Raw genomic sequence first — 23,648 nt, 5'->3', positions numbered from 1 at the left:
TTATGGAGAGTCTGATGCAGATGCTTGGCGATATTTGTGTGCGCCGCTGTGCTTGTGCACTCCTCGGCATGGCTACATGAGTACATGAGCATATCGCCAGACATGGATCTGTGAATGATATGGAAATGCTGATGGCGTTGATGGGACTGTGTGGGAGGGGCGGGCTCATTGAGGAACCATGATTTGCAGCTGCAAGCAGAGGGCGGACGGGTTGAAGTACGGTTGACTGTGGACAGGCTGGAAGGATCGAGAACGAGATTGGATTTGATCGGGGACGGGATGCCATTGGCCGCGATGGGCTGCGATGGGTCTCGAAATGATATGACTTACATAACGTCGTCATCAGAAAGGGGCAATAGCGCCGGTCAGCGGGTGCCCGACTGTGGTCAAGCGCCTGTCCGCTATTTACTGGCCTCAGTGCACAACACCCTCCGTCCTCTCTCCTCTCTCCTCTCTCCCACCACAATGTCCTCCTCCTTCAAGCGTCAGGATCCCCCTACCCCCGCACCAGAACCCGTGAAGAAGCGCAGACGTGGCGCTACCAGGCTCTCGTGCGCAGAGTGCAGAAGGTCTCGTCTTCGTCCGTTCTTCCGCCTTGTTCCCTGCTCATCTCTGCTTACAGATTGAAGCTTCGCTGCGATCGCAACATTCCCTGCAGCTCTTGCGTCAAGCGTGGCTGCGGAGCCATCTGTCCCGACGGTATTTCGTCCTGCTTCTCTATTGGGCTTTCGACCCCTTCTTACTCGCGTCATAGGTTCTCTCACTACGGGTCAAGGAAACCGGTATGTCCCCACCTCTTTCTGTCTTCCCCACACTTCTCACCACCGCCTATTAGATTTGTCCTCGCTTCCACCCAGGAACTCCACGAGAAGATTACCGAACTCTGTACACGCGTCCGTGAACTCGAAGACGCCCTCCGCGCGTCCCACAATCAGACCGCTTCCGACACACATCCTCTTCTCTCCGAAGACCTCTTGCGGGTCAAGGCTCCTCTTCAACGAGACGTGTCATTACGCAGCCACACCATCACAAATCAACCCGAGGACGACGACACAAATCCAGACGACGTGGACTCGTTCGGAACCTTATCAATCTCACATACCGGCCAAACAAAGTACTATGGCCAACCAGCCAACTCTTGGGTCAGTCTTTTTTTGGACTCCTCTAACATGTCGTTCTGACCTTGATATATCCCGATTAAGTATTTTCTCCAGGTAGGGTCTTTGTCCTCTGACGACACGTCGAGTAGCTTGACTCACCTCGACCTCTCAGAATGAGGACATGGAAGAAGAAAACCCCGACGACCGAAGTGCCGAGCTCAAGAAGATACTTCCTCCTGAAATCCTCGAGATAAGCTCGGCTTTCCGCCTTGCTCCCATGAATCAGCAGTCGTCCGACGCGATCAACGACAGACTTCGCAGTCTGTACTGGTATCTACCTCCCGCGGATAAGGCTGCCGAACTTCGCGACATCTATTTCTCCCATGCCGCCTGGATGTACGCTGCTCGAGATGATTAGCCTAAAATATCTTATTAATCTTGATCTAGGTATAATCCCATTCAGCCAGCCGATTTCAATGAAACGGTATATTCGGCAATCTACAAGTCCCAGGTCTCGATGACGACGCCGGACGAGCCGCTTATTATTCGCTCTCAGCGCTTAGCGCTCATGTTCATGGTTCTTGCCATTGGTTGTCTGATGGACTCGCGCTTGCCTGCGTACAGCACAGAGGCAGAGAAATATCACCAGCTAGCGCGTGCGACGCTGTTTCAGAACAGCATCTTTGATGAGCCAACCTTGGGCACCGTGCAGACGCTGGTAAGTTTTCACAGGCCGCTCACTCGTTATTTCGCGGACTGAGCACCCATCCTGCAGTTCCTGATGACTTTTTATCTGTTTTTCGCTGATCGACACGGCGCGAACGCCGGTTCTCGCTGGGCCATCATGGGCATGGCTGTCAAGCTGGCGCAGGGCGTAAGGACATACTATATCTTATGCCGTCACAGATTTGGCTGACGTGCCGTTACGTTTGACAGATTGGGCTACGTGAGTAATCTTTTGATCAAACTCATTAGGGCGCTCGATTCACAAATAACGCCTTGCGGTATGTAGACCGCGATACTGGGCGATTGGACATTGAGCCCGAGGAAACCCGCAAAAGGCGGGAAATCTTCTGGGAGTTGTATGTCTATGATTCTTGGCAGGTATGAAGACGGTCTCATGGCGGCATCTAGTCCTGCTTATTCTCATGTGTTGTAGTGCCTCACTTTCGGACGCCCACCAGCTTTCGTGATGGCCCAGATCGACTGTAAGCTGCCCCATCAGAATATTCCGGCAACAGAAGAAGCTTGTGGGTGACATCGTGGCATTTTTACGGTATTTCTACAAGGTCTGATCAACTTTTATCTCCTTCTGTCCTTTAGTCCACGCCTGGAAACACCGATTTTCTTCCATTGGGATGTCAGTCGTGCATGACCAGGCTTTCGGCGCCAAGACACCCACCTACGCCACAATCCTTCAGCTGGATCGAAAGCTGCGAGCATGTCCAGTTCCTCCTATTCTTCAAATCGCTGGCTTTGGAAACTCCACCGAGTCCCAACTCAATCTGGTCCCTGAGTCTGTGCCGCTCATCATGCAGCGTCATTTGGTCCTAGCGGTGCGCGAGATGAGTAAGCACCCATGCTCCTTTCTCCCGATCATCAAGCAAGACTTGCATGATACAACTTAAGGAGAAACATGCTCATCTCATCTCATCGGCTTGCGGTTGTAGATCTACTGTACATGCATCGCAGCTTCTTCGCGCGCGCACTCAGCGATCATCCCAAAGATCCTCTTGGGAGTCCATACGGGACATCTGTCATTGCAGCGTACCGCAGCGCGGGCTCCCTTGTCGCGCTTATTCGCAACTTACACTCTCAAGCCAAAGAGCCCATTGAGAGAATGTGGTTCCTGTGGACACATATGTTCTCTTGCGCGGTGAGTATCCCATATTGCATTAGGCCCGGAATGGTAGCTAATATGTTCGTCGAAGATTGTTCTGGGCGCGATTGTTACTCGGTGTCCCTCTATGAGTCTAGCTCCCTCCGCTCTTGTTCAGCTGGATTCAGCTTGCGAACTCTTCTCGAGGACGGCTCAAGGTTTTAGAGCGGAGAAAGTGCTGGTACGTGGCCATGTTTATCGTTCAAGTATCTATCATTCAAGGAGGGTCGTATCTCAGGAAATCATGATGAAGCTGCGTCAGAAGGCTCGCACGAGTCTACAAACGTTCAGGGATGGGAAGGGCGTTCCAACATCGCGATACAAAGCACGCGCACCATCGACGTCGTCTGTGGATGAAGACGAAGAAAACGATGAGCTCCTCATGCTCGGGGGCAAGATGCGTCTGGTCTCTAAGAACCAGAATTCGACTGCTGCCTCGTCACCAATCCTCATAGAGCATTCGCCTACTTCCATGAACCCGGTCGTACCGTTGCCGCTGAATCAAGCCAGCGAAAGCTCAATGCATCCCAACGTGGTCGACTATCTGCGCACGTTTGTACCGACCCCAGCGCCAATGCCCAGCGCCAATCCATCACAATTGATGCCGAACGCGATGAACACCGTCCCAATGGTCATTCAGTCAGCTACATCGGGTCTCGCAGTGGGCAGTGGCGCCCTTGTGGGTCTCCCGGCACAAGCGCATTCTCATAGTGTTCCCAGCAACGCCGCCACCACATTGCAATTCCAGCAACCGGACCCCTCGCTTTTCGATTTCACTCCTGTTCCTAACTTTGCCACGTCTGTATCATATCAGCCTTCTCAGCCACAGGCCGCGCAGCCAATGCAACAGCAGCAAAACGCGCTCGACTTGACTTTCCCGCAGTACTTTCCCGTGTTTGACTACAGCGCGAGTGGGATGAACGGGATGGGAATGGAAGGATTCTATGCCATGGACATGAACGGGGTGATGTCCGAGGAGCCGCGGGGACACTCTTCGTCGGCAACAACGCCGGAGTCGATGCAGGGCACATGGCAGGAGTTTGTCGCGCAGCTTGGGATGACATGAACATTGCTTCATCTCTAGGGACGTTGTCTTTTCTTGGGTCCGCTGTATAGGCGTTTCGCTATCTTTTCCCGATGTATTTTTTTTGTTCCCAAAAGTTGTACCGCTATAACTTGCCTAGTGTTCTAGAGCCCCCCTCTGCGTAGGTCAACCTGTATTCGATCCTGGGTATCTATCAATATAGACTTTTTGGTGGAAGGTAGCGGGTTTGGGCTATCTAATGTTCACCGTTCACCGGGAGCTGAACTCGGAACGGCCGTGCCATTCCTTCCGAGGGTCACAATAATTTCCGGATGTGCATACACATCGTCCATGTGTATGCAACTCATGAATGGAAGATCGAAACAAGAGGAGTGCCGAACTTAAATCGTGTGAACAACTTCACCTTGTTATCAGTGGGACTTAACTTACACGACAGGGAAATAACACGTAATAAATGAAGCGAAATGAAGCGCTGAAACCGGCTGACCAACTGTGCGACCGAGTCGAACATCGGCCAACACACTCTCTCATAGACCTGGGCAGCGACAAAGAGTTTTGTAGCCTTGGACGGTCAGTTCATGCTTCACGCAGCTCTCAACGAGAGCCATCCTCTCAGCTCTAGTCACAACGACGTAATACATGTTGTCCTCACTGCTCTCGGTCCCTCCGCCTCTATCAGACTCTGGTAGTATATCAGATTCTGGTTCCACCTCTGGTCACGATGTATCGCCATCCTTTCCTCGCTTTCCCCACACTCGTGCACAGTTGTCGGCGCTAGCACGCCAATACAAGCCCGCGGACAGCTATGACAGTGACGCTGAGGGCGACGATCTGAATCGTGTCAGTCCGACCTTAGTTTCCAGGGTCGTTAGTCTTCTTGATCATGAACATGAGGATGAGCTCAAAGGGCTGCTCAAGGATACCTACAGCGGTTTAGATGATGAGGCTGTAAGTGTGTTCAGATTTTAGCTCGAGGTTACCATGTTCATCTTTATCTTTAGCTCGAACAGAATGTCTTAGATCTCATGCATAAACACAGGGACGACGTCGCTGGCGTGCCCTTTCTCTACCTCACCCCCAGCCGCCGTCCCATCTCGCGCCCCTCTTCGCGCGCGTCCTCTCATTCCACCCGATTGATTCCAAACCGCCCAGATACTCCCAACTCAGCTCCCAGTTCTCCTCTTGCTTATGTATTTCGTAGACCACACACACCTATCACTTCGCCTCTCGTTACGGGGCACGGGCAATCGTCATACATGACCGCCCATAGTGCCCACACTGACTCTCCTACGGCCTCTCCGACGCTCTCATACGCCATGCCTCAAGCATACGTACAATTCGCAAGTAGTCTGCCATCATCACCACTTTCATCACCTCGACTGCTTAACGCCAAAGCCTCCGAGTTTAGACCCCATCCTCGACCTCTGTCTGCGGCTTCGTCCAACCCAAGCACTCTATCCGGACTGAGGGCTGAGACTCCCTCTCCTGACCTTTGGGCTCATAACCCATCTAGAGCGACGTCGAATCTTGCCATCGCTGCGCCGCTTGTCCCTGATAGTACACTTCTCTCACGCTCAGGAACACCCACCTCTTCCCTTCGCGAGACTATTCACCCCAGTGACAACGATGACGACGACGACCCCTTCGACCCTTTCGCAACCAAGTCCGGGCTTAGGTCATTCCATCCCGTGTCTAATGCCGACTTTGACCCGCAGTGGAGCAACTCACCGAGCTCAAACTCCTCTTGGTCCATGGACAGATTTCATGCGCCCGAGCAGCTATCCCCCCCATCGTATGGATCTCAGCCTTCACAAGACAGCAATCTAGGAGCAGACGGTGACGCAGCAGATCTACTGACGGATGGGATGACGCCGTTCGATGTACTGTCGTCGGTCTTTGGAGCCTCCCTCGCTCCCTCGGAGCTCGAGGACGCTCTTGCCAACAATGGCTATGACTTCGAAAGGGCTATGGCATGGCTTGTCGATCGCACAGCATCACCACAACATCATAGCTTGCCTAAATATCAAAACATGGGTGGTCGAGTGTCGCTGGTATCTCGTGATGGAGCGGGTGCTGCAGGATTCGTTCGTGGAGGAAGGGCCGGAAACCAAATGAACGTGGGTAGTGCGAGGAACTCGCTTAGGTATGTAAATGGTAGGCCAATCCCAACAGGCAACAGAGTTTGCAGATATTTCCTGGCGGGTGAATGTTTAAGGGCTGACTGTCGTTTTAGGCCAGTCTGTCGATGTTTCTTTGTTTGTGTTCCTGTTGCTGACGTGTTCCAATGTAGTCACGACCTTGAACGCGCTCTCTGCCGCTTCTGGCTGCGCGGAACGTGTGCCAAGCAGGAGAGTTGTGAATTTTTACACCACCTGCCAAAGGATGTCGATGTATCTGGGTTGACCGCCTCGATGGCGCGAGTCGATATGAACAACGATGAAAATATCAGGAACGACAGTCCTCCCCCCGATGAATTTCCCGTCCTTGGTTTTGCCCATCCTGAGGACGACAAAGCGCGGCGTGGAGGTTTCTACGGGCGCAGCGATAGAAGTCATCACGACCCTGGGCGGACTCGGTTTGCAACGGCTGTCAAGAAAGCCGCACCGACTTCACCAGCCATGGCATATCAACCTAGAGATCAAGCCACGCTCGCTGCACGGCGAGAGGCTATGGGGAGCGCTGCGGAATCACTGCATCATCGCACAGCTATTGTCGCTCCAAAGCCTTCACCACGTCTGAAGCTGCGGCCGCCGACTCTCCTACCCACGCTACCGACCGGCGAGTCGGTCAATCGTCTATACATGGCTTATCGTGCGCGGGCGCTGCAACTGGGCGCAGCGCGCAATGCCTGCTTATCGCGCGCTGCTGATGCATGGAGGCGTGGTGATGGCGCTGCAGCTAAGCGCTTCAGTCGGGAAGGCCATGATTTAAATAACAAAATGGCCACGGAGATGACTGAGGCGGGGCGCACTTTAGTTCGGGAGCGTGCCGAGCTGGCCGAGCAAGCTGTTAGGGAAAGAGATACAGGGTGGTCGGATGATCCTAGGGACAGGACAAGCCGGGGACAGACTTGTGGAGGAGGATTCGGTGTAATCTTAGGTGTCGCACGAACGGATCTCGCCGGTGATAAGGGCAAGCTGAGCCCTGAGGAGAGGACGGAGTGTGTATTAGATTTGCATGGGTTGCATTCAAACGAGGCGACCGAGGTATTGGAGGACTTTTTATTGGCTGTAAGTTTTCAATCTGTATTTGCTGACATTTGATACTGCGGCTAATGCATCGCCCGTTCAGCTGGAACGAGAGCATTTCTATGGATTAGGTGAGCTGATGAGCGGTTTAATGTGGCGCTTACTGATGCTCGGGGACTCTCAGCTTATTTGGTTGTAGGGGAAGAGAAACACACAGGCACGCAGGATGCTGCACGTGGAGCGTCACGCGAACGTTTGGCCGCTGGAGTCCGCGAATGGCTTCATCGGTGGGGGTATCCTTGGAGTGAGCGTGACGGCGCCATCTGCGTGGATGCCCTGACACACGTATGAGAGCGGTGCGCATGGCGTGTTGTTTCTATTTTCAATCAAGGCAATCGGGGCGTGTTTCGTCGGTCTGTTGTCTTTTTTTTCACCTCTTGATGGAAGGAAGATGGAAGGGAGGATTTGTGCGAGTAGAAGAGTCGTTAAATTGGAGAAGGGTTTGTATAATGTATCAGTAATTCTTGAGCTCTAAAAATGCAGCTTTTTATGTATACATTCTGAGGTCTGACTGAAAAGTTTGGATGATATGGATGGTTCAGTAGACTTCAAAAAGAGGAATTTTCTTTCTTGGGCATCCTCTGAGGATTTCAATGTCAACGTTGCCCATTTTCTATGCAGTGATTTCCGGATACACAGACATACGCTCGCAATCCTGATGACTCGAATTAGCAGATAGTAAAGTGCCAGTGGAGCGCGCTCTGTTGAGCGCTCAACAGAGGGCGCTCAACGTTGAGCGCTGAAGATTCAACAAGTATCATTCTGGGAGCCTTAGAATAAGAAACAATAAGAGAAGTCTTCCTCGACGCTTTGTTACCATCAGGGGCATCAAACCACTCAGCGAGACCCGCCACTGCTCAGCATGGCCCCCAGCAGGTCCCAGGCTACAGATTTGCTTAGTCATTATCAGGAGTGATGACATGCACGCGGTCCCCATGACCGCGTACTGAGGTATGTGTTGTGTAGCAACACAGCAAATTCCTTAACCTCTCTTTTTTTCTATCGACCACGATGTCTCAAGAGACGATTCACGAGCAGGACAAGGCTGCTTCCACCAATCGTCCTCATTCCATCGACCTTTCGCTCGAACTAGAACGACAACTGGAGGATGAATCTCTACCCAATTCTCCTGCCAATGCACGCCCGCAGTCTCTCGATCCCCATGTCCTTGCTTCTATCGTCACTACCTTGCGCATGAATCTTGCTGATGTATCGAAGGAGCGTGACGAACTAGCAGCGACGTTGCGGAAATCCCGGCAGAGAGAACATGAACTAGGCGAGGAGCTGAGCCGCGTGAGGAGCATGCAAGAACGAGCGGAGAAAGAGCTGGAAATCCAGAAGCAGAAGAACAAGGAAGACGAAGAGTCCATTGCGATGCTGCGGAGTAAAGTCGAGGAGAGCAGGTTTGTGGAGATTGAATAATACGTTACGATGGCCAGCTCATTTATGTGCTACACAGACGAGGGCTTATGCGATTACAAACGGAGAGCAGGAGGATGAGCGCAAACATGTCGCTGGACCTGTCGCGCGCAGGACTACCGTCATTTGGAGGGCCTGCTTCGAGCAAGCGAGCTTCGTTCACACCTCTCACGGGATCCGGAGCGGCACGCATGCACAGACGTATCTCATCAGTCTCTGATTCGAATGTTGGATGGGCAGACGCAGGACAGGCAGACCTTCTATCCACGTCTCCCAACTCCCAGATCATTTCTCTCCCTGACGTACCCAATTCACCATCTCACCCACCAGTCTCTACCAAACGTTTTTCTGGGTTATTTGGCCGTTCCTCTCCTCCGGAGCCCCTTGATCTTGGTCGGTCGGGTCCTTCTAATACTGAGATACAAGCCTTGCGTAAGGAGGTGAAGACTTTGACAGCGGCGTTGGATGAAGCACGGCACGAAATCACCGAGTCGAACGAGGCCCGCGAGGCTTCGGAAATGTGTGTCAAGGCCTTACGGGAGTTTATTGCTGATAACAACGTCGGGTCGAATTCGGCAGTGGATGTTAGCCAACCATCCCCGATGGTACGTGGTGATAGTTCGGATCGCAAGAGCAGTGGTAGTGGCAATGGCAGTGGGAACGCATCGCTCTGGGGTTTCAAATTGTGGAAGGTCGAGGCAGGCGGGAATTTGGCGACGGGAGCAGGCAATGCAGACACTCTGACGTCGCCAACGTTGAGCCAAGCTGAACCCATCACGAAAAAGTTGGGAGGATTCTTTGGTAGTCGAGGGAGCGTCTCTTCGACCACGGCTGTACCGCCACAGCATCAGGTGTCGTCTGGAGCCCGAGAGCCTATGTACAACGGTTCAGATTCATCGTCAACCACCGCAGAGTCGACGGCACCAGTAAGCCCAGTAGAGCAGCCATGCTTGAACGTCTTGGTACACGAGAAGGGAGGGTCTCCTTCGGCCATATTGGACCATCAACAGTTGCAGTTTCACGAGATTGAGCAGATTGGATAGCTGATATGACGTGGAGACTTCTAGCAGATATGAACAAGTTGTGTTAATGACCTTTACGACGATCGGTTCCTTTACTTAGCATGTCGCACCTGTAATCTGTAATCCTGTACATATACCCCAGCATTTCTAGGTACCCGAGCGCTTGTTTGTGTACCTATTATCATTCTCAGCGCTTCTCAGCGTCGAAGTCTGAGTGTTTATTCAGAACGGCGCTAATAATTAAGTCAAGTCGTATCTAGATAAGGATCGGTGATCGGTTATCCAGATTGAACACATTATAAAATCTTGGGAATCTGAGTGGAATCTGCCAGAGTCTGCCCTTACCTGCCCTCACACGGTCGACGACAGCTTGCGGTGAGTTGTAATAACAGAACATATACTTAATCTCGTACTCTCAGCATGTCGGAACCGCTAGTTTCAGTATGAAGAATTGTCAGCGGCTACGATACTGACATCAATCAACATCGGCGCGCATTAACAGTTAGAACGAGATTCAGATGCTTCCTCGAGCTCTGATATCCATCCAGCACATCTGAACGGTTTCGACGAATTGATGGGCGCCGACACGGGCTCCGATCCGTCTATGGCTGTGATTAAACCAATCAATTTATGTCTCTCATCGTCAGCATCTACTGAAAACTAAATATTGGACGGCCTATTGCAAACATTTTGAATTGGCTGATCATGACCACGATCGTTTGACCAGCTCATGAATAAGACATTTCATGTTAATAGAGATCCCAATGCCCGAATGATGCTGTTCTGAAGCAATATGAGTCATAGTTGCACAGGTTTAGAACTTGCCTTGCATTTACTTCGACAACATCCCCAACAGTTCTCGAGTTTGCTGCAATAGTTCGGATGCTATACTCCGTCAATTCGAATTCCCAGCTGATAAGTAGGTGGGAGAGATGGGAGCTTACTAATAATTAGGACCAAGATTCTGCATCTTACGGAAGGATACCGATATAAACATGTGATGATGATCCCCATAGCCAACGAGCGAGCAGGAATTTGCCAGGATGGATTTCCAGTGGGCACTGTTGATACTCAAGGAGGCAGGATGCCGGTGGAGCCCTGGTGTAGTGTAGATGAGCGAGGCGCTTGCACTGTCTGAGGAGAAATCGGAGATAGCAGAGGGCGCATGAGGCTTGGGAATGTCCGAGAGAGTTCAAACGGTCAGGGTCAGAATTGGTCGAGAGGGTTAGCACAGACGATTTATGCCTCCGCTGATATCCGATCCAGGCTGTCGGCTTAAGTGATTTTAGATAACTTGGAATTTAACCCTGATTCCTCTGGACGTCGCTCTGCAACTGGCGTTCCCGCCATCTCTTCCATCCCGCCCATCATGTCCTCCTACCCCGCAGCTGACTCCAGTTCGCCCGCAACCCTCTCCCCAAAACAGAGGCGTCGCAGCGCTGCTCTTTCATGTGCGGAATGCAGAAGGTACCTGCCCTTGACTTCGCTCTCGATTTCCTACTCACCCCTTCCGCCGTCTTCAGGCTCAAGCTCAGGTACTTCTGTCCATTGTTTTCACATTATGATAGGCTTCTCTCATACTTCTGAATCAGGTGTAGTCGAGTGTTTCCGTGTACGAGCTGCGTGAAGAAGGGGTGTGCAGCTATATGCCCTGATGGTTCGTCCGCCGTACCTCCTCGTCCGACCTTGCTCTCACCCCGCCATCATAGGCTCTCTCACAACTGGGAAGGGAAACAGGTCATTTTTTTTCTGGCGTACATTGAAAGATCATGTTTTCACATTCAATCCAGATTCATCCTCGCCAATACAGAAGTCCTCCATGACAAGATTGGTCAGTTGTCCACTCGCGTTCGGCAGCTAGAGGACGCATTAGCCGAGGCCCACGGTTTTCACTCGAATGAGCGCCATCCACTGTTGACTGATGATCTCTTGCAAATCAAACGTCCGCTCGAGAGGGAGGCCAAGAAAGAGGTCACGCCACCTCAGGAGGCAGAAACTGCCGAGGCTATCGACGCTGTCGGTTCTCTGTGAGTTATTTTAAACTGGAATAGACTCAATTTTGACACATCCTCTCAGCTCTATCTCCGATACAGGACGAAACAACTTTTACGGGCAAACAGCCAATGCATGGGTGTGTTATCTCTTTGTTCCTAGGGTTATTCTATCTCATGTCTTTGTGATCAGTATCTGTTACAGGTCAGTGATGTCTCTTAGTCACAAATTGCTGCTGCAATAGTGATACTCGTATACTACACAGAACGAAGCTAGTAGCAGTGACGAAGACGATGCCAATAGCCCTGATCTTCCTGTACCCAACGATCTTCCTTGGCTCAGTCACGCGTTTCCTTTCACTCCAAACGTCTCTAAAACCATTCAAGGTGTTCGAGGGACACTGGTCGGCTTCCTTCCAGACGCCGCAAAGGCGGAGCACTTATCCGACATCTACTATCGCAACGCTGCCTGGATGTGAGTATCTCAATCTCGACATCACGGGGTAGTCCCTAAATTGGCATCTATATGTAGGTATCGGCCCATACACCAATCGGACTTTTATGAAACAATTTTTGGTCGCATATACGACGTGCAGTCCACTTCCAATCCCGATCCGATCAAGTCTCACAGGATTGCGGTCATGTACATGATTCTTGCCTTAGGGGCCTTGTTAGACCCGGATAGACCACCAAATTCGTACGACGCGAATCTGTATTATCAATTGGGACGTGCCGCGTTGGGGGTAGATTCTTTATTCGAGGAACAGTCTATCCCAGCGATACAGGCTTTGGTATGCAATCTATCACTGACATCAAGGGATGAAACTGAAACTCTATGACTTGGTTATGAAGCTCTTGATGTCCCACTATATGTTCCTCTCAGACATCGACGGTCCGCGATGGGCGCTTATGGGATTGGTCGTAAAGTTGGCGCAAGGGGTTAGTGTTCTTTGTGTTATCTACACATTCTATCACCATTCGAGTGGCCGCTGACTGCTGATTTCATGCATCGGTGTTAGTGTGGGCTTCGTAAGTTGCGCTGAACAATCTCGCCCTTAGAACAATCTCTGACCTTTCGGTAACAGACAGAGATAGCGGCAGGTGGGGTCTCAGCGCAGATGAAACCCACAGACGTAGATCTCTCATGTGGGAGATATATACTTATGATTCGTGGCAGGTATGTATCGGCATGTGTTTGAATCACGTCTGTTCTCAACGCGGTTCCAGAGTCTAACGTATGGGAGGCCTCCTTCATTCTCCTTGGTGCATATGGATTGCAGAATGGCGTACGAACCTTTCAAGAACGAACAAGGGGAAGAAGAAATGGGTTGTGAGTTGCTCGTACTCTTTGTTTTCTTTTTCCTGTCTCACATGTCCCCTTAGTTGAGCTGTGGAAACACCGCTTTGCATCTCAATGCCTTAGCCTTGTGCACGATCAGGCTTTTGGGGCGCGCACGCCAAGCTACAAAGTGATCCAGGAATTGGACAGAAAAGTGAGGGATTTTTACACCCCACCGTCCCTTCAGGTTCCAGGTTTTGGAGGGCCGATGGCAGAGATAGAACCCTCGTCTCCATCGCTCACTATGCAACGGTATATTGGGTTGTCCATCAAAGAGATATGTGAGTTCGCCGACTCTTTGTTAAAATAATAACGGAACTAACACATAATAGCCCTGTTTTATATGCATCGGGGTTTCTTCGCACGAGCTATTGAAGATTGCCCAGACGATCCTTTGGGTAGTAAATATGCTCCATCGGTATTGGCCGCATATAGTAGCGCGTGTTCTTTTGTTGGGTTGATCAAGAGCCTGTTCTCGCAGCAGCCCCGCCTCACTGAACGCATGTGGTTCTTGTTCACTCACGTCTTTTCTTGTGCTGTATGTTCTCGCATATGTAATCGGTGTTAACGGGCTGACCGATTACTCCAACTAGATTGTATTAGGATCAATTCCCATCAAATGTCCCAGTATGGCGCTATCACGCTCGGCTTTATCGCATCTTGAATCCGCATCGCGGCTATTTGATCAGGTTTCTGAAAATCCACGTGCAGTGAAAGTTCTTGTGAGTATTGTCCTAATTTTTGGGCGAGCCGTTGCTCAAAAAGTCTCTACAGCCTGTCTTATTGAAGCTCAAAGAACGGGCGATCGCCTCAATGAGTGAGATGCAGACACAGAACGCTGTCGTCCCTTCGTCAAGGTTTTCTTCAGAAGACCGTGATGTCAAAAAAGAGGACGATGAGTTGGCTACTCTTGGCGGAAAGACGCGTTTTGTGCCGAAGAAAACGAATTCGCTACCATCTTCCCCTGCAAAGTTGCACGCTCTCACTGGTTCAAGTTCTCCAGCTTTGGCCCAAGCTTCACCACCACCCCAGTCACATGGTCAACCCCAATCGTCTGCGTCTAATATACCAGCTGCTGTCCCTGCCGCTGTCCCAGCACCAATTCCACCGGCACCTATCAACGTGCTTCATCCCCCAACGCATCTGATTACAGATCCCCAACAATGGAGCGGATACGCCCCGCTCCAGCACACACCATCGCATTCACATTCACATTCGCATTCGCATTCACATTCGCATTCTTACGACTATTCGACTTATAGTCTATCCCCTGACCAGTGGCATACGCATCACCCTGCCGGCTTTGGATATACAGGTGGGCAACAGGAACAGACAGGGATGATGATAGATGACCTGTCAGATCAATATTCAACGAATGGGTTCGACTTCCATGCCTCGCTATGCCAGCCTGGATATCTCTCACAACAGACGATGATGACTGTGGCAGGTGATGGGTCCAGCGGCAGTCCCTCAGGCGATCCGACTGCTGCGTGGAACAGCTTAGTAGCACAGGTGGCTCAGTTCAATCAACCGTAAAGGTGTTTCGACGGACTTGTATTATTTTTTCACTTTTCATTATTCTTGGGTAGTATTTGGGCTTCGGCTGTTGGACAAGCCTCTTCATGTTTATCTTTACCCCCATGCGTGGTCGAGTCCGTAGTATTGGCGAAGCGTCTGTACCAGTAGAACTGTATTCTTGTTGCCTCTTGTTCGCCTTGCATGTAGCATCTTATCTTATCAAAGAATAGCTTCACGTGGTGATCAAGGCTGGCAAACTCGCCAGCTCCGTTCCTCCGTGCTCGTCAAGCATGGACACCACAAACTCTAGAACCCGCAAGAAGGTTATATTGAATCCGAAGATAGTTCTATCCACCTCGTAAGCCTTCATTGTCGCTTGCGGCGCAAAGTTAATGGTAGTGCAGGATCTCGAACCAGTTACTTCCTGAACTGCTAGTCTCCGATGTCCTACTTGTAATATCCATCTGGATGGCCCAAGAATGGCTGTTTTCGCAAGATGTCTCTATTCCTTGGGTTTTGATGCGCGTGCTAGCGCTTGAGGGCTTAGGGGTCTGCGCAAAAGAAGTCTTCTCGGGAAATGTTGAGAAGATATTCACGAGCATGAGCTCTATCGAAGTGAGTAGCTTTCAACCAGGTACTATTCATAGCTTATATTCGTAATGCCGTTGCCGTCCAGTGGCCTGTTCTCCTTATCTCATCTTTGGTCCTTTGTTGTCAACACGGAAGTCTATTCGTGGTGGTATCTAAATTACCCTCAACACGGTATGCATTGAATTTGTGTCGCTCTACATGAGCTGAACTTATGCAGGGCGATCATCTTCACTCGATTCTCCGCAACCTGGATCTATACGCTAACAAGCCCTTCATCAGTTCGCATGTTCCGATATCCACATGTCCTGGAAACAACGCTGATATAGGTTCAGTTCGTCTATTCTACAGCCGTTGTCCTTGCTGTGGGGATCTCATTTGCTTCTGACGCAAAGTTCTCGATTGACAATGTTCGGGGGACCCTCCCTGGCTACTTGGCGCTCATGCTTCATGCTATATCGGCCTCAGGTCTACAGTATTTGCACAACAACTTCACAACCAAACGAGGCTCGACATTTGCTCCAACTGTCTTGGGTGCTTCTGTTATCTGCCTTGTCTTGTATTCGACGCGAGAGCTGGTGGTTTGTTGATATCGCTTCTTGGTATCATTGAATATCTCTGATATCATCTATAGGTCACTGTCACACCCACGCCAATCGTCCCACTATTGTCTCTCACAATCATACCTCTTCTGTCATATACCTCATTGCCAACACGAAAACTTTCTGATACTTCTAGTGGATCGCCCGAGTATTTCCTCGCCTCATATACATCGACATGTCTCCTGACCGTGGTCTTTGGAGTTCTATTATTCTCACAATCCCCCACTTTGGTTGATTATCTGGTCGGCGGGTTAATGCTCTATGGTACGTTAAGTCTTTGGCTACTAGCACAATGCGGCTTGTGAATACATTCTCAGGAATCTTCCCTCGCAAGTCGCAGCCCATAGACGGAATCGTTCCAACCCCCACTTCTCGTGTCATACGCTCATATATGAAGGCGATCATGGAGAATGCAGAGTCGAGGAAAATATTCTACTTTCTCATGCTCAATCTTTCCTATATGCTTGTCCAAATGGTGTATGGGATATGGACTAATAGCTTGGGCTTAATATCTGACGGTACGTATGCAGGTCCACTTTGAACACAGTGGACTCTATCTTGACGGTCCTACAGCTATCCACATGGGATTCGACTGTATGGCTATTGGAGTTGGACTTCTGGCATCCGTTATGGCTACATGGCCTCCTAATGAGCAATTCACATATGGGTCAGGGCTCATGGTGTTCTTGAAGTGTACGTGTATTGATTTCAGACCATCCTAGCTATGCGCGGATCGAGACCTTGTCTGGCTTTGCAAACGGCATCTTCCTCATCTTGATCTCGATCTTCATTATCTTCGAGGCCATTCAACGTCTGTAAGTTGTTGGCTATATTAATGTTGATTAAATGCTCATCGCTAGATAGCCTTGATCCTCCTCCCATGAACACGAACCAGCTCTTGCTAGTCAGCAGCTTGGGCTTGTGCGTTAATCTGTTCGGAATGTTTGCTATGGGTGGCCATCATCATGGGCATGGACATGATCACTCGCATGATCACGGGCATGATCACAGAATTTCTCATTCCGACCACAAGAGTCAATCTCATGATCACGTACGTCTGATGTTTACAGCTGCTGTATAAGAGCAGTATTGATTTTTCCATTGTTCTCTTGTAGTCTCATCCTCATCGCCATGAACAAAGTGATAGTGGTCATTTCCATCATCACGACCACGATCATGACCATGGCCACGAGCAGGACCACGATTATGAACATTCGCACTCGCGTAGCTCCATCGAGGACTCGAGCAGAAGTTGCATAATAGGTGTGCATTCCTGAATTGACATGGATGCCAATGTAAAGCTCTTTGATAATGTTGACCTTTAGAGGAACATTCCGCTGATGATTATGTGCATCATTCTCACCATACAAAACGGCATTCAAGGGGGTCATCTTTACGAATCGACGCCGATAAGAGCAACCTCATAGGCGTAGACCGTCCTATTATGTTGGCTCGATTAAGCGATGCGCCAGACTCGATTCTGTCACCAATAACTCCGAGTTATCGCTTTGGCCATGATGAGCACTTCGCAGCTCACCATCAGTCCCACCACATGCCAAACCTTCACGATCACTCGCATACGCACGCCCATCCTCATGAGGGTCATAGTCACAATATGCGTGGCGTATTCTTACATGTCATGGCGGTAAGATGCTTGATGCTCTTCCGTGATGAATGCTGATAGTCGCATAGGATACACTGGGGTCTGTTGGAGTTATTGTGTCGACACTCTTGATACAGCTCTACGGCTGGACCGGATTCGATCCCATAGCGTCGCTGTTCATTGCTGTTCTCATCGCTGCCAGCGTCATTCCTCTTGTGATTGATACAGGAAAGGTCCTCTCCTTGGATGTCTCTAACCGCGATATCGATATTCAAGGAGCTTTGGCAGATGTCAGTAACACTATACCTTTAAAACAATTTTCAATTGTTAACATCAGCCAATATTTCTAGCTTTCGTCCGTTGAGGGCCTCTCATCGTACAGCTCCCCCCATTTTTGGCCGAAAGACGCCTCTAGTCTTATTGGATCAATTCATGTCCAGTTCTCCCCCCCATCATTCAGCTCATCGGGTAGCTATGCCCACACCAAACTGGACCGAGTAGTTGAGCGCGTAGACGCCTTGCTGCGAAGCAAGGTACATGGATTGGACGAATTAACTATTCAAGTTGATGAAGCAGAATCAAGGCTTTGATGCGCTGTTCAGCATTTGGTCATGGAAAATATAGATATGTGAGCAATATAATATCATGGTTCCGGTAGCATCGCGAACATTTCGACAATAAAAGCGACAAAGTACAAAGTTATGATATACATATAGTGATGCGGTTGGCTCATACTTGTTCGCTAAGATTGGTCAACAACGTAGTCAAACATCTTTTCGTGACCATATCACCCTATGAGAAGAGTTTTAATGGTAAGTATTCACGAATTTGATCCTGTCGGCTGGCTGACCTTGAGAAGAGCACTGAAGGTACTGTCACGTAACGGTTCAGGTAAACAAGCTCGGAGAGCCTCGCGTGCCCTATACTCTCAGATGAATAATGTAAACAGCAAGAGACACAGGTCCGACCTTGGGTTATCGCTAAGTCTGAGATAGCATCGAACGACGTGCTTCAGAAGGCGGACTGCCTGGGTGTCAACCAGCTGGTTGACCATATTGCTGAGGACAGTTCCAACGGCGAAGAAGCGTTCATAGGTATGACAAATGTAAGTGAGGCCTGTCTCGTCAAGAAGGATCTTCTGCACGATGAAAATTGCGACTGTTTTAGACAATTCCGAGCCCGTTTCCATGATTCGGAGACAGAGTGGAATGATCTCTGTAGAAAGGAGGAAGTGAATGACAGTATTGTTGTCGTTTTGCTAGTATGGAGGGTTCACGTCAAGAGATGTGATAATCGAGGTCGATCTACTGACCTTAACCAGCGCACCAATAACTCCCAATGACGTAAGACGAAGGTATTCGAATGGACGTGTCTTTGAGGTTGTGTTCAGAAAGGGGTAGAGAAACAAGGGAATATGTGCTAGGACATCATTAGTATGGGCGTATGTATCACATTAGGGGGTGGAATCAAACCGTTAAGAAACAGCTGCCTTGTTTCCGAGTGCGATGCGACGCATTGCAAAAGAGCGAGAGCATTGCAAACACGATTCGAGACGTGAGCGGTCAGATTTGGAGGTGATAAGAGGGGATAGACGGAGACAATCTCTTGCAAAAGTGCGGGCATGATTCCTAGATTCTCTCTATAACGTCATGATGGAGGAGTAGTGAAGAAGGGACGGACCAAATGCATGCCAAAGAACCAATGCCAGATCATCATACTGTTCTCTCTTTTTGCTGAGTTCAAGAAGTGCAGCCTCGCGTGATTCTGGATCCATGAGCTCAATGACAAGAGCATAGATCTTGTTCTCCTCGTTCACACCGAGAGGAGGACCGATCGCGCCACCCAAGTACTGACCAGTCGGTTGATGAGGAGTGGGATGGGCCAAAGGTGTCAGAACCATGGGCGAGGCATCAGAGTAGTTAGACAATGCCCTCTGGTAAGCACTGTATTGGAGTGTATGGTCCATATCGAGAATTCCTGGCACCTTGAAGAGTGCTCCTGGTAGATCAGGGCCTAGAAAGGTCCGCTCCAAAATCGCCATTTTTGAGCCTTTCTGTCCGCAGACTTTTTGACCTAAAAACGTCCGAAACCGATCGGATCTCTGAAAATGGCCTATATTTGTCCTTTTTTTGATCGTACATATCTTTCAGTCCAATTTATTTGCATTCAAGAGTAGGAGGTAAATACACGGCCCTTCGGGCATTGCCTGGTCCCAGTATCAGTCAAGTGCTTTTGAAGATCCCCCTGGGCCCATGAAAACTAGGGTTCCATGAGTAATTCATGGAGGGTTTCTAACATTTGTTAATAACAAAACCTCCTCGGAGGATTTATTAATATGTGTTAATAACAAATTAATTACGTGTAAAAAAGCGAGTTATTTACATAAAAGAAATGAAAGTAATGTTATTAACATAGGATCACCAATCCCAGTCAATCTGTGAGGCAGGGATGGAAGGAGGAATAACTGGGGAGGGAGGGGGAGTAGCTAATGGTAAATACTTTGGAGTGTCAGAGAGAAGATCAATGAAAGCCTCTTCACAAATAGCAAACTCCTACATAATTTTTAGTGTGGTAATGTAGAAATACGGGCTAGAAAGTAATATCTCAGTGTCTATTGGGACACTGCAAAATGCTATATGACATCTACCTAGAAGGTAATATCTATTTCAAAGTATTGTAAGTGTCAATCTGAGAGTATGTAATAGAAGTGGGCTCACCATAGCATTTATTAGAACACTGGGGGAAGCTTGTGCTGGTGTCACGAACGGCTGTTCGAGACAAGGAGATCCTAGGCCACAAACAATACAAGAGGATTTAAGAGAATATTCAGGACTGATCAGACTGATGTCTTTAGAATCAAAGAAGACTGTATAAACAGCAGTTCTTAGATTGGACAGAGGTGGATAGCCTAAGGCTTCCACACTGCGCTGCAGTATCTATAAATATGTACAGGTGAAAGCACGGACCAAGTACTAATGGAACAGGAAGGCGAGGTAGAGTCGGGAGAGGGGTCCTATGTGTTCTTATCAAGATGGTGGGAAAAGTAAGTGGGCATAAGCAGAACATTTTGTAACATTACCCCCCCCTCTAGGCCGTCAGTGCCAGAGACGGTAAGTAATAGTCCAGAAAAAACATAAGCAATGCATACAGTTTGGGTCATAAAGCGTGTGGGAAAATAATACTTAGGGCACAAATTCTCGCTCCCTATTGTCGAGTCATGATGTGATAGCCCTTGAGTACGGACGTCATGATACACCACCTTGTTACCAACCACGCGGGGACTGCGTTCTAGAGCCGAGTCCCTTGTCTCATCATGGCAGTGGTTGCCGGCCCAACAGAGTCAAACTGTCGTCTGCCCTGGCAGTTTTATGTTATACTGGATGGAGGCGTCATCTTTCTTCAAGCTCCGTGAGGGCGTAGGACGATGGGCCTAGCGTTGGACTTGCTAGAGTCGTATTCTACAAAGGGAAGGTCGAGTTCGAGTGGATGAGCAGATTAGTCCGAGCCACGCGGGGGTGATGTGGTAATGGGGGGAGACCTATGTGAACCTATAAACGTCGTCCCTTCTGTGGCATCCCATGGGATAAGCCCCTGGCATTGGGCAAAGTGGTGTTCCATTTGAGGCCGAAGACGAGGCACGAGATACTACAGCCGTGGTAGTGTTACAAACTGCTCGTTCGGTAACCCCAAGAGTAGGAGGTTCTTCCCTAGGTCACTCGTGGAGGATGTGTGGAACGATGGTCTCGACTGTACGTGCAGCACAGGAGCCTGGAGTGTATTGCAGAGTAGCAATAGAGAGTACTGTAGGGAGACAGTACTGGAACGAAGGGCTGTAGTAGGAAGACTACAGCGAACGAAGTAGACAGTATGAAGACTGCCTAAGAACGAAGAGAATAGACTGAAGATCGTCAGCCTATTCTATGGGCCTTTTATACTACTTTGGGAAGTAGGGCGTGAGAATACCGAATATGTATCTGTAGGTATTCTCTAAGTCGTCTCTCTCAATAACGACTACTCTTGTGCTTCTCCGTTGGTCTCCTTCCGGCCAGGAGAGACTAGGAGGTTCATGCCCTGCGTGTGAGTAATTTATAAGGCGGCGTTCCATGCCCGCTAATACAAGGCCCGTGATACTCGACCAATGATTGATGATCCATTGGGAGTGGATGACCAAGGTTAATATCTGTACCTTGGTGTACGCCTCAACCTGTGAGGCCGCGTGATATTTGTGATGATCGTATCGGAATAGACCGCCGTGTAGGCCCGATAGAACGTGATCATAACAACACCCCCTTTCTACGTCCTATTCGCCTGGTAGGACCACGCCTTGCGTGTCATCGCCGCTCCATATACGATTTGCTTTCTTGATCCAACGATGGTCGCCGGATGCGACTTCCGGGACATGACTTCGTTTTCTGGGAGGAAGACCGACTTACGTCGTTTGATCCTCTAGGAGTTTTCCATCTCCGTTGAGCTGTTTGTTTGTCGAGGCACGAGGGTACCAAACCTCCGCTCTGTAGGGTGTTCTTCCTTCACCCGTGGGATTGATTTTGCCGCGGGTAAACCGCATCGCGGTCTTACTTCCAGCCCGCTTCTGGAACAGCATCAAGAAAGGCGTATGAATGCGAGTGGTGTGTGGATGTGTAGAAATTCGAGCGTGTGGGTTCTAGTTCGTGTCATCAGGTTCTTCTTCTTCCTTCTCCGAGGGCCAAACCTCAGTGTTTCCAGGATAGTCGTCTATCCTCATGATTTGTTGTTCCTCTTGACGACAGTGGATGGCGCCCATGGACAAGTAGGTTGATCGCTTTACGAAGGCTTAGGCCTACTTCTCCAGGCTACCAGTCATGACGCCCCAAGCAGTATCGCTCCCATACGGTGAGCTCATCTCCGGTGAGGTTGCAGCCAAATCCCAAGCAGTATTGTCCCCATACGGTGGACTCATCTCCGGTGAGGCAGTTTACGGCGTCCAGAGTTTGTTTTTCACAAACGTGGGCCTATGGTGGGGAATACCACGTGTAGTGTTGGGTTCGAGGCAAGGATGTGAAGAGAATTAGACTTGAAGGGTGCAGCGAGGAATAAGGAGGAGTCTGACTCCTTTCCCAAGTCTGTCCGTTCGCTTGCACGAGTAGACATCAAGACCACAGCTGATATATTGGTCGGGGTGCGAGATATATCCACGACTGGCAGTTTAAAACATCATGCGGGACGGTCCGTAGTTTATCGTCGTTTCGGACGACCCGTAGTTTAACGTCTTTGCGGACGTCAGTAGTTTTACATCGTTTCGGATGTGCTTCATCATCAACATGGAGTATCTGTGGGGAAAGATGTTTCTGCATGCCGGAATTTCCATCGGTGATGTGCATAGGGCCATAGACCAGACTTTACCCACTCCAGATTCCACTGAGGCATGATGGACGGTTTATACTATATCAAACCGGATAACTTGTAACGCCTCAAAGTTATGAGACCGCTCAGTTTAACGCCGTGAGGTAGGCGGACCTGTAGTTTAACGCCGTGCATTAGGCGACGCTATCGTCTGACTATGTCCCTCGAGTCACGATAGGCTTTTCCTCCGAGGATGAGGGTAGTTTAACGTCTTTTCGGACGTTATCAACGTCGTTCTCGTCAAGGACGACGTTGATGATGATCCCTATGCTTAAAGGGACGAGTAGTTTAACGTCGTTGCGGACGATTCAGCACCAGAGTGATGAATCACAACTCCTATGCGGTAAGGAGCACGTAGTTTAGTGTCATTGCGGACCGATTGACACCATGGCGGTCAATCCACAACTCCTATTCGGTAAGGAGCAAATAGTTTTCCGTCGTTGCGGACGCATTGGCGGCCAGGGGATTGGACGTCAATGACAACCCCTAGGTTCAGGGGCACCTAGTTTAACGTCATTGCGGACGCGCGGTATCTTGTCAAGATCGCCACGCACAATCCCTAGAACGAAGGGACGGTAGTTTTACATCGTTGCGGATGCCCGTAGTTTACCGTCGTTGCGGACGTCGATGCCATTGGCCTCGAACAATCCCTATGTGGAAAGGGACAATAGTTTAGCGTCATCGCGGACGTTGTTTCGCCACAAATATTGTGGAAAAACAATGCTTAGTTTAACGTCATCCCGGACGCTTCGTAGTTTATCGTCGTTGCGGACGAGACCTAGTTTTACGTCGTCGCGGACGATTGGCGGACTAGACTTCGGATGAGTGGCCCGCTCTTGTCGTTCTTCCGCTATGTGGGCCAGACGAGAGTCGCATGACCTAGTCCCTTCCTACTAGATCTTCGACTCGAGG

The 23,648-nt window shown here is 49.7% G+C and overlaps 6 protein-coding genes across 6 annotated transcripts; 5 read left to right on the top strand and 1 right to left on the bottom strand.

Moving 5' to 3' along the window:
* The first annotated feature begins 456 nt into the window (after nucleotides 1-456).
* On the top strand, nucleotides 457-4,369 carry HETIRDRAFT_459989 (uncharacterized protein). The gene is made up of 15 exons (XM_009550910.1): nucleotides 457-569; nucleotides 623-699; nucleotides 755-782; nucleotides 836-1,142; nucleotides 1,203-1,214; nucleotides 1,273-1,496; nucleotides 1,548-1,818; nucleotides 1,876-1,974; nucleotides 2,037-2,046; nucleotides 2,113-2,204; nucleotides 2,260-2,350; nucleotides 2,424-2,669; nucleotides 2,771-2,976; nucleotides 3,032-3,160; nucleotides 3,218-4,369. Exons 1-15 carry the CDS (start codon nucleotides 466-468, stop codon nucleotides 4,043-4,045), a joined length of 2,724 nt encoding a protein of 907 aa, XP_009549205.1. The 5' UTR covers nucleotides 457-465; the 3' UTR covers nucleotides 4,046-4,369.
* Nucleotides 4,370-4,525: 156 nt separating this feature from the next.
* Nucleotides 4,526-7,563, top strand: HETIRDRAFT_435480 (uncharacterized protein; the record flags this gene model as incomplete). Its single annotated transcript, XM_009550909.1, has 5 exons — nucleotides 4,526-4,972; nucleotides 5,026-6,257; nucleotides 6,315-7,254; nucleotides 7,316-7,343; nucleotides 7,412-7,563. The coding sequence occupies exons 1-5, from the start codon at nucleotides 4,664-4,666 to the stop codon at nucleotides 7,561-7,563; spliced, it is 2,661 nt and encodes an 886-aa protein (XP_009549204.1). The 5' UTR covers nucleotides 4,526-4,663.
* A 669-nt stretch (nucleotides 7,564-8,232) lies between these two features.
* On the top strand, nucleotides 8,233-9,893 carry HETIRDRAFT_441104 (uncharacterized protein). The gene is made up of 2 exons (XM_009550908.1): nucleotides 8,233-8,675; nucleotides 8,732-9,893. The coding sequence occupies exons 1-2, from the start codon at nucleotides 8,284-8,286 to the stop codon at nucleotides 9,732-9,734; spliced, it is 1,395 nt and encodes a 464-aa protein (XP_009549203.1). The 5' UTR covers nucleotides 8,233-8,283; the 3' UTR covers nucleotides 9,735-9,893.
* Nucleotides 9,894-11,094: 1,201 nt separating this feature from the next.
* Nucleotides 11,095-14,069, top strand: HETIRDRAFT_20153 (uncharacterized protein; the record flags this gene model as incomplete). Its single annotated transcript, XM_009550432.1, has 16 exons — nucleotides 11,095-11,180; nucleotides 11,237-11,248; nucleotides 11,306-11,370; nucleotides 11,423-11,450; nucleotides 11,504-11,740; nucleotides 11,790-11,844; nucleotides 11,898-11,926; nucleotides 11,988-12,179; nucleotides 12,237-12,495; nucleotides 12,557-12,656; nucleotides 12,790-12,881; nucleotides 12,932-13,034; nucleotides 13,088-13,324; nucleotides 13,376-13,581; nucleotides 13,637-13,765; nucleotides 13,818-14,069. Coding segments are annotated over 16 exons (2,082 nt in total), but the record flags the coding sequence as incomplete, so codon positions are not given.
* A 960-nt stretch (nucleotides 14,070-15,029) lies between these two features.
* On the top strand, nucleotides 15,030-17,944 carry HETIRDRAFT_323282 (zinc transporter; the record flags this gene model as incomplete). The annotated part of the gene is made up of 13 exons (XM_009550907.1): nucleotides 15,030-15,176; nucleotides 15,238-15,323; nucleotides 15,370-15,430; nucleotides 15,479-15,730; nucleotides 15,784-16,015; nucleotides 16,069-16,269; nucleotides 16,325-16,418; nucleotides 16,474-16,566; nucleotides 16,616-16,802; nucleotides 16,867-17,014; nucleotides 17,077-17,396; nucleotides 17,444-17,644; nucleotides 17,705-17,944. 13 exons carry the CDS (start codon nucleotides 15,030-15,032, stop codon nucleotides 17,942-17,944), a joined length of 2,262 nt encoding a protein of 753 aa, XP_009549202.1.
* Nucleotides 17,945-18,083: 139 nt separating this feature from the next.
* On the bottom strand, nucleotides 18,084-19,254 carry HETIRDRAFT_49919 (uncharacterized protein; the record flags this gene model as incomplete). Its single annotated transcript, XM_009550464.1, has 6 exons — nucleotides 18,084-18,146; nucleotides 18,205-18,274; nucleotides 18,323-18,612; nucleotides 18,667-18,773; nucleotides 18,827-18,982; nucleotides 19,035-19,254. 6 exons carry the CDS (start codon nucleotides 19,252-19,254, stop codon nucleotides 18,084-18,086), a joined length of 906 nt encoding a protein of 301 aa, XP_009548759.1.
* Between the last annotated feature and the right edge of the window lie 4,394 nt (nucleotides 19,255-23,648).

Source organism: Heterobasidion irregulare (assembly GCF_000320585.1).
Source record: "Heterobasidion irregulare TC 32-1 unplaced genomic scaffold scaffold_08, whole genome shotgun sequence".
Classification (NCBI taxonomy): Eukaryota; Fungi; Basidiomycota; class Agaricomycetes; order Russulales; family Bondarzewiaceae; genus Heterobasidion; species Heterobasidion irregulare.
The sequence above is the reverse complement of the archived record's forward strand: the minus strand, read 5'-3'. Positions and strand labels throughout refer to the sequence as shown.

Bases quoted from the DNA above. Each gene is read 5' to 3' on its own strand.
- HETIRDRAFT_459989 (XM_009550910.1), top strand. From the start codon at position 466: ATGTCCTCCTCCTTCAAGCGTCAGGATCCCCCTACCCCCGCACCAGAA. The intron at 2,351-2,423 runs GTGGGTGACATC...TCTGTCCTTTAG, and splicing joins TCCGGCAACAGAAGAAGCTT to TCCACGCCTGGAAACACCGA. The intron at 3,161-3,217 runs GTACGTGGCCAT...GTCGTATCTCAG, and splicing joins TTAGAGCGGAGAAAGTGCTG to GAAATCATGATGAAGCTGCG.
- HETIRDRAFT_441104 (XM_009550908.1), top strand. From the start codon at position 8,284: ATGTCTCAAGAGACGATTCACGAGCAGGACAAGGCTGCTTCCACCAAT. The intron at 8,676-8,731 runs GTTTGTGGAGAT...TGTGCTACACAG, and splicing joins AGTAAAGTCGAGGAGAGCAG to ACGAGGGCTTATGCGATTAC.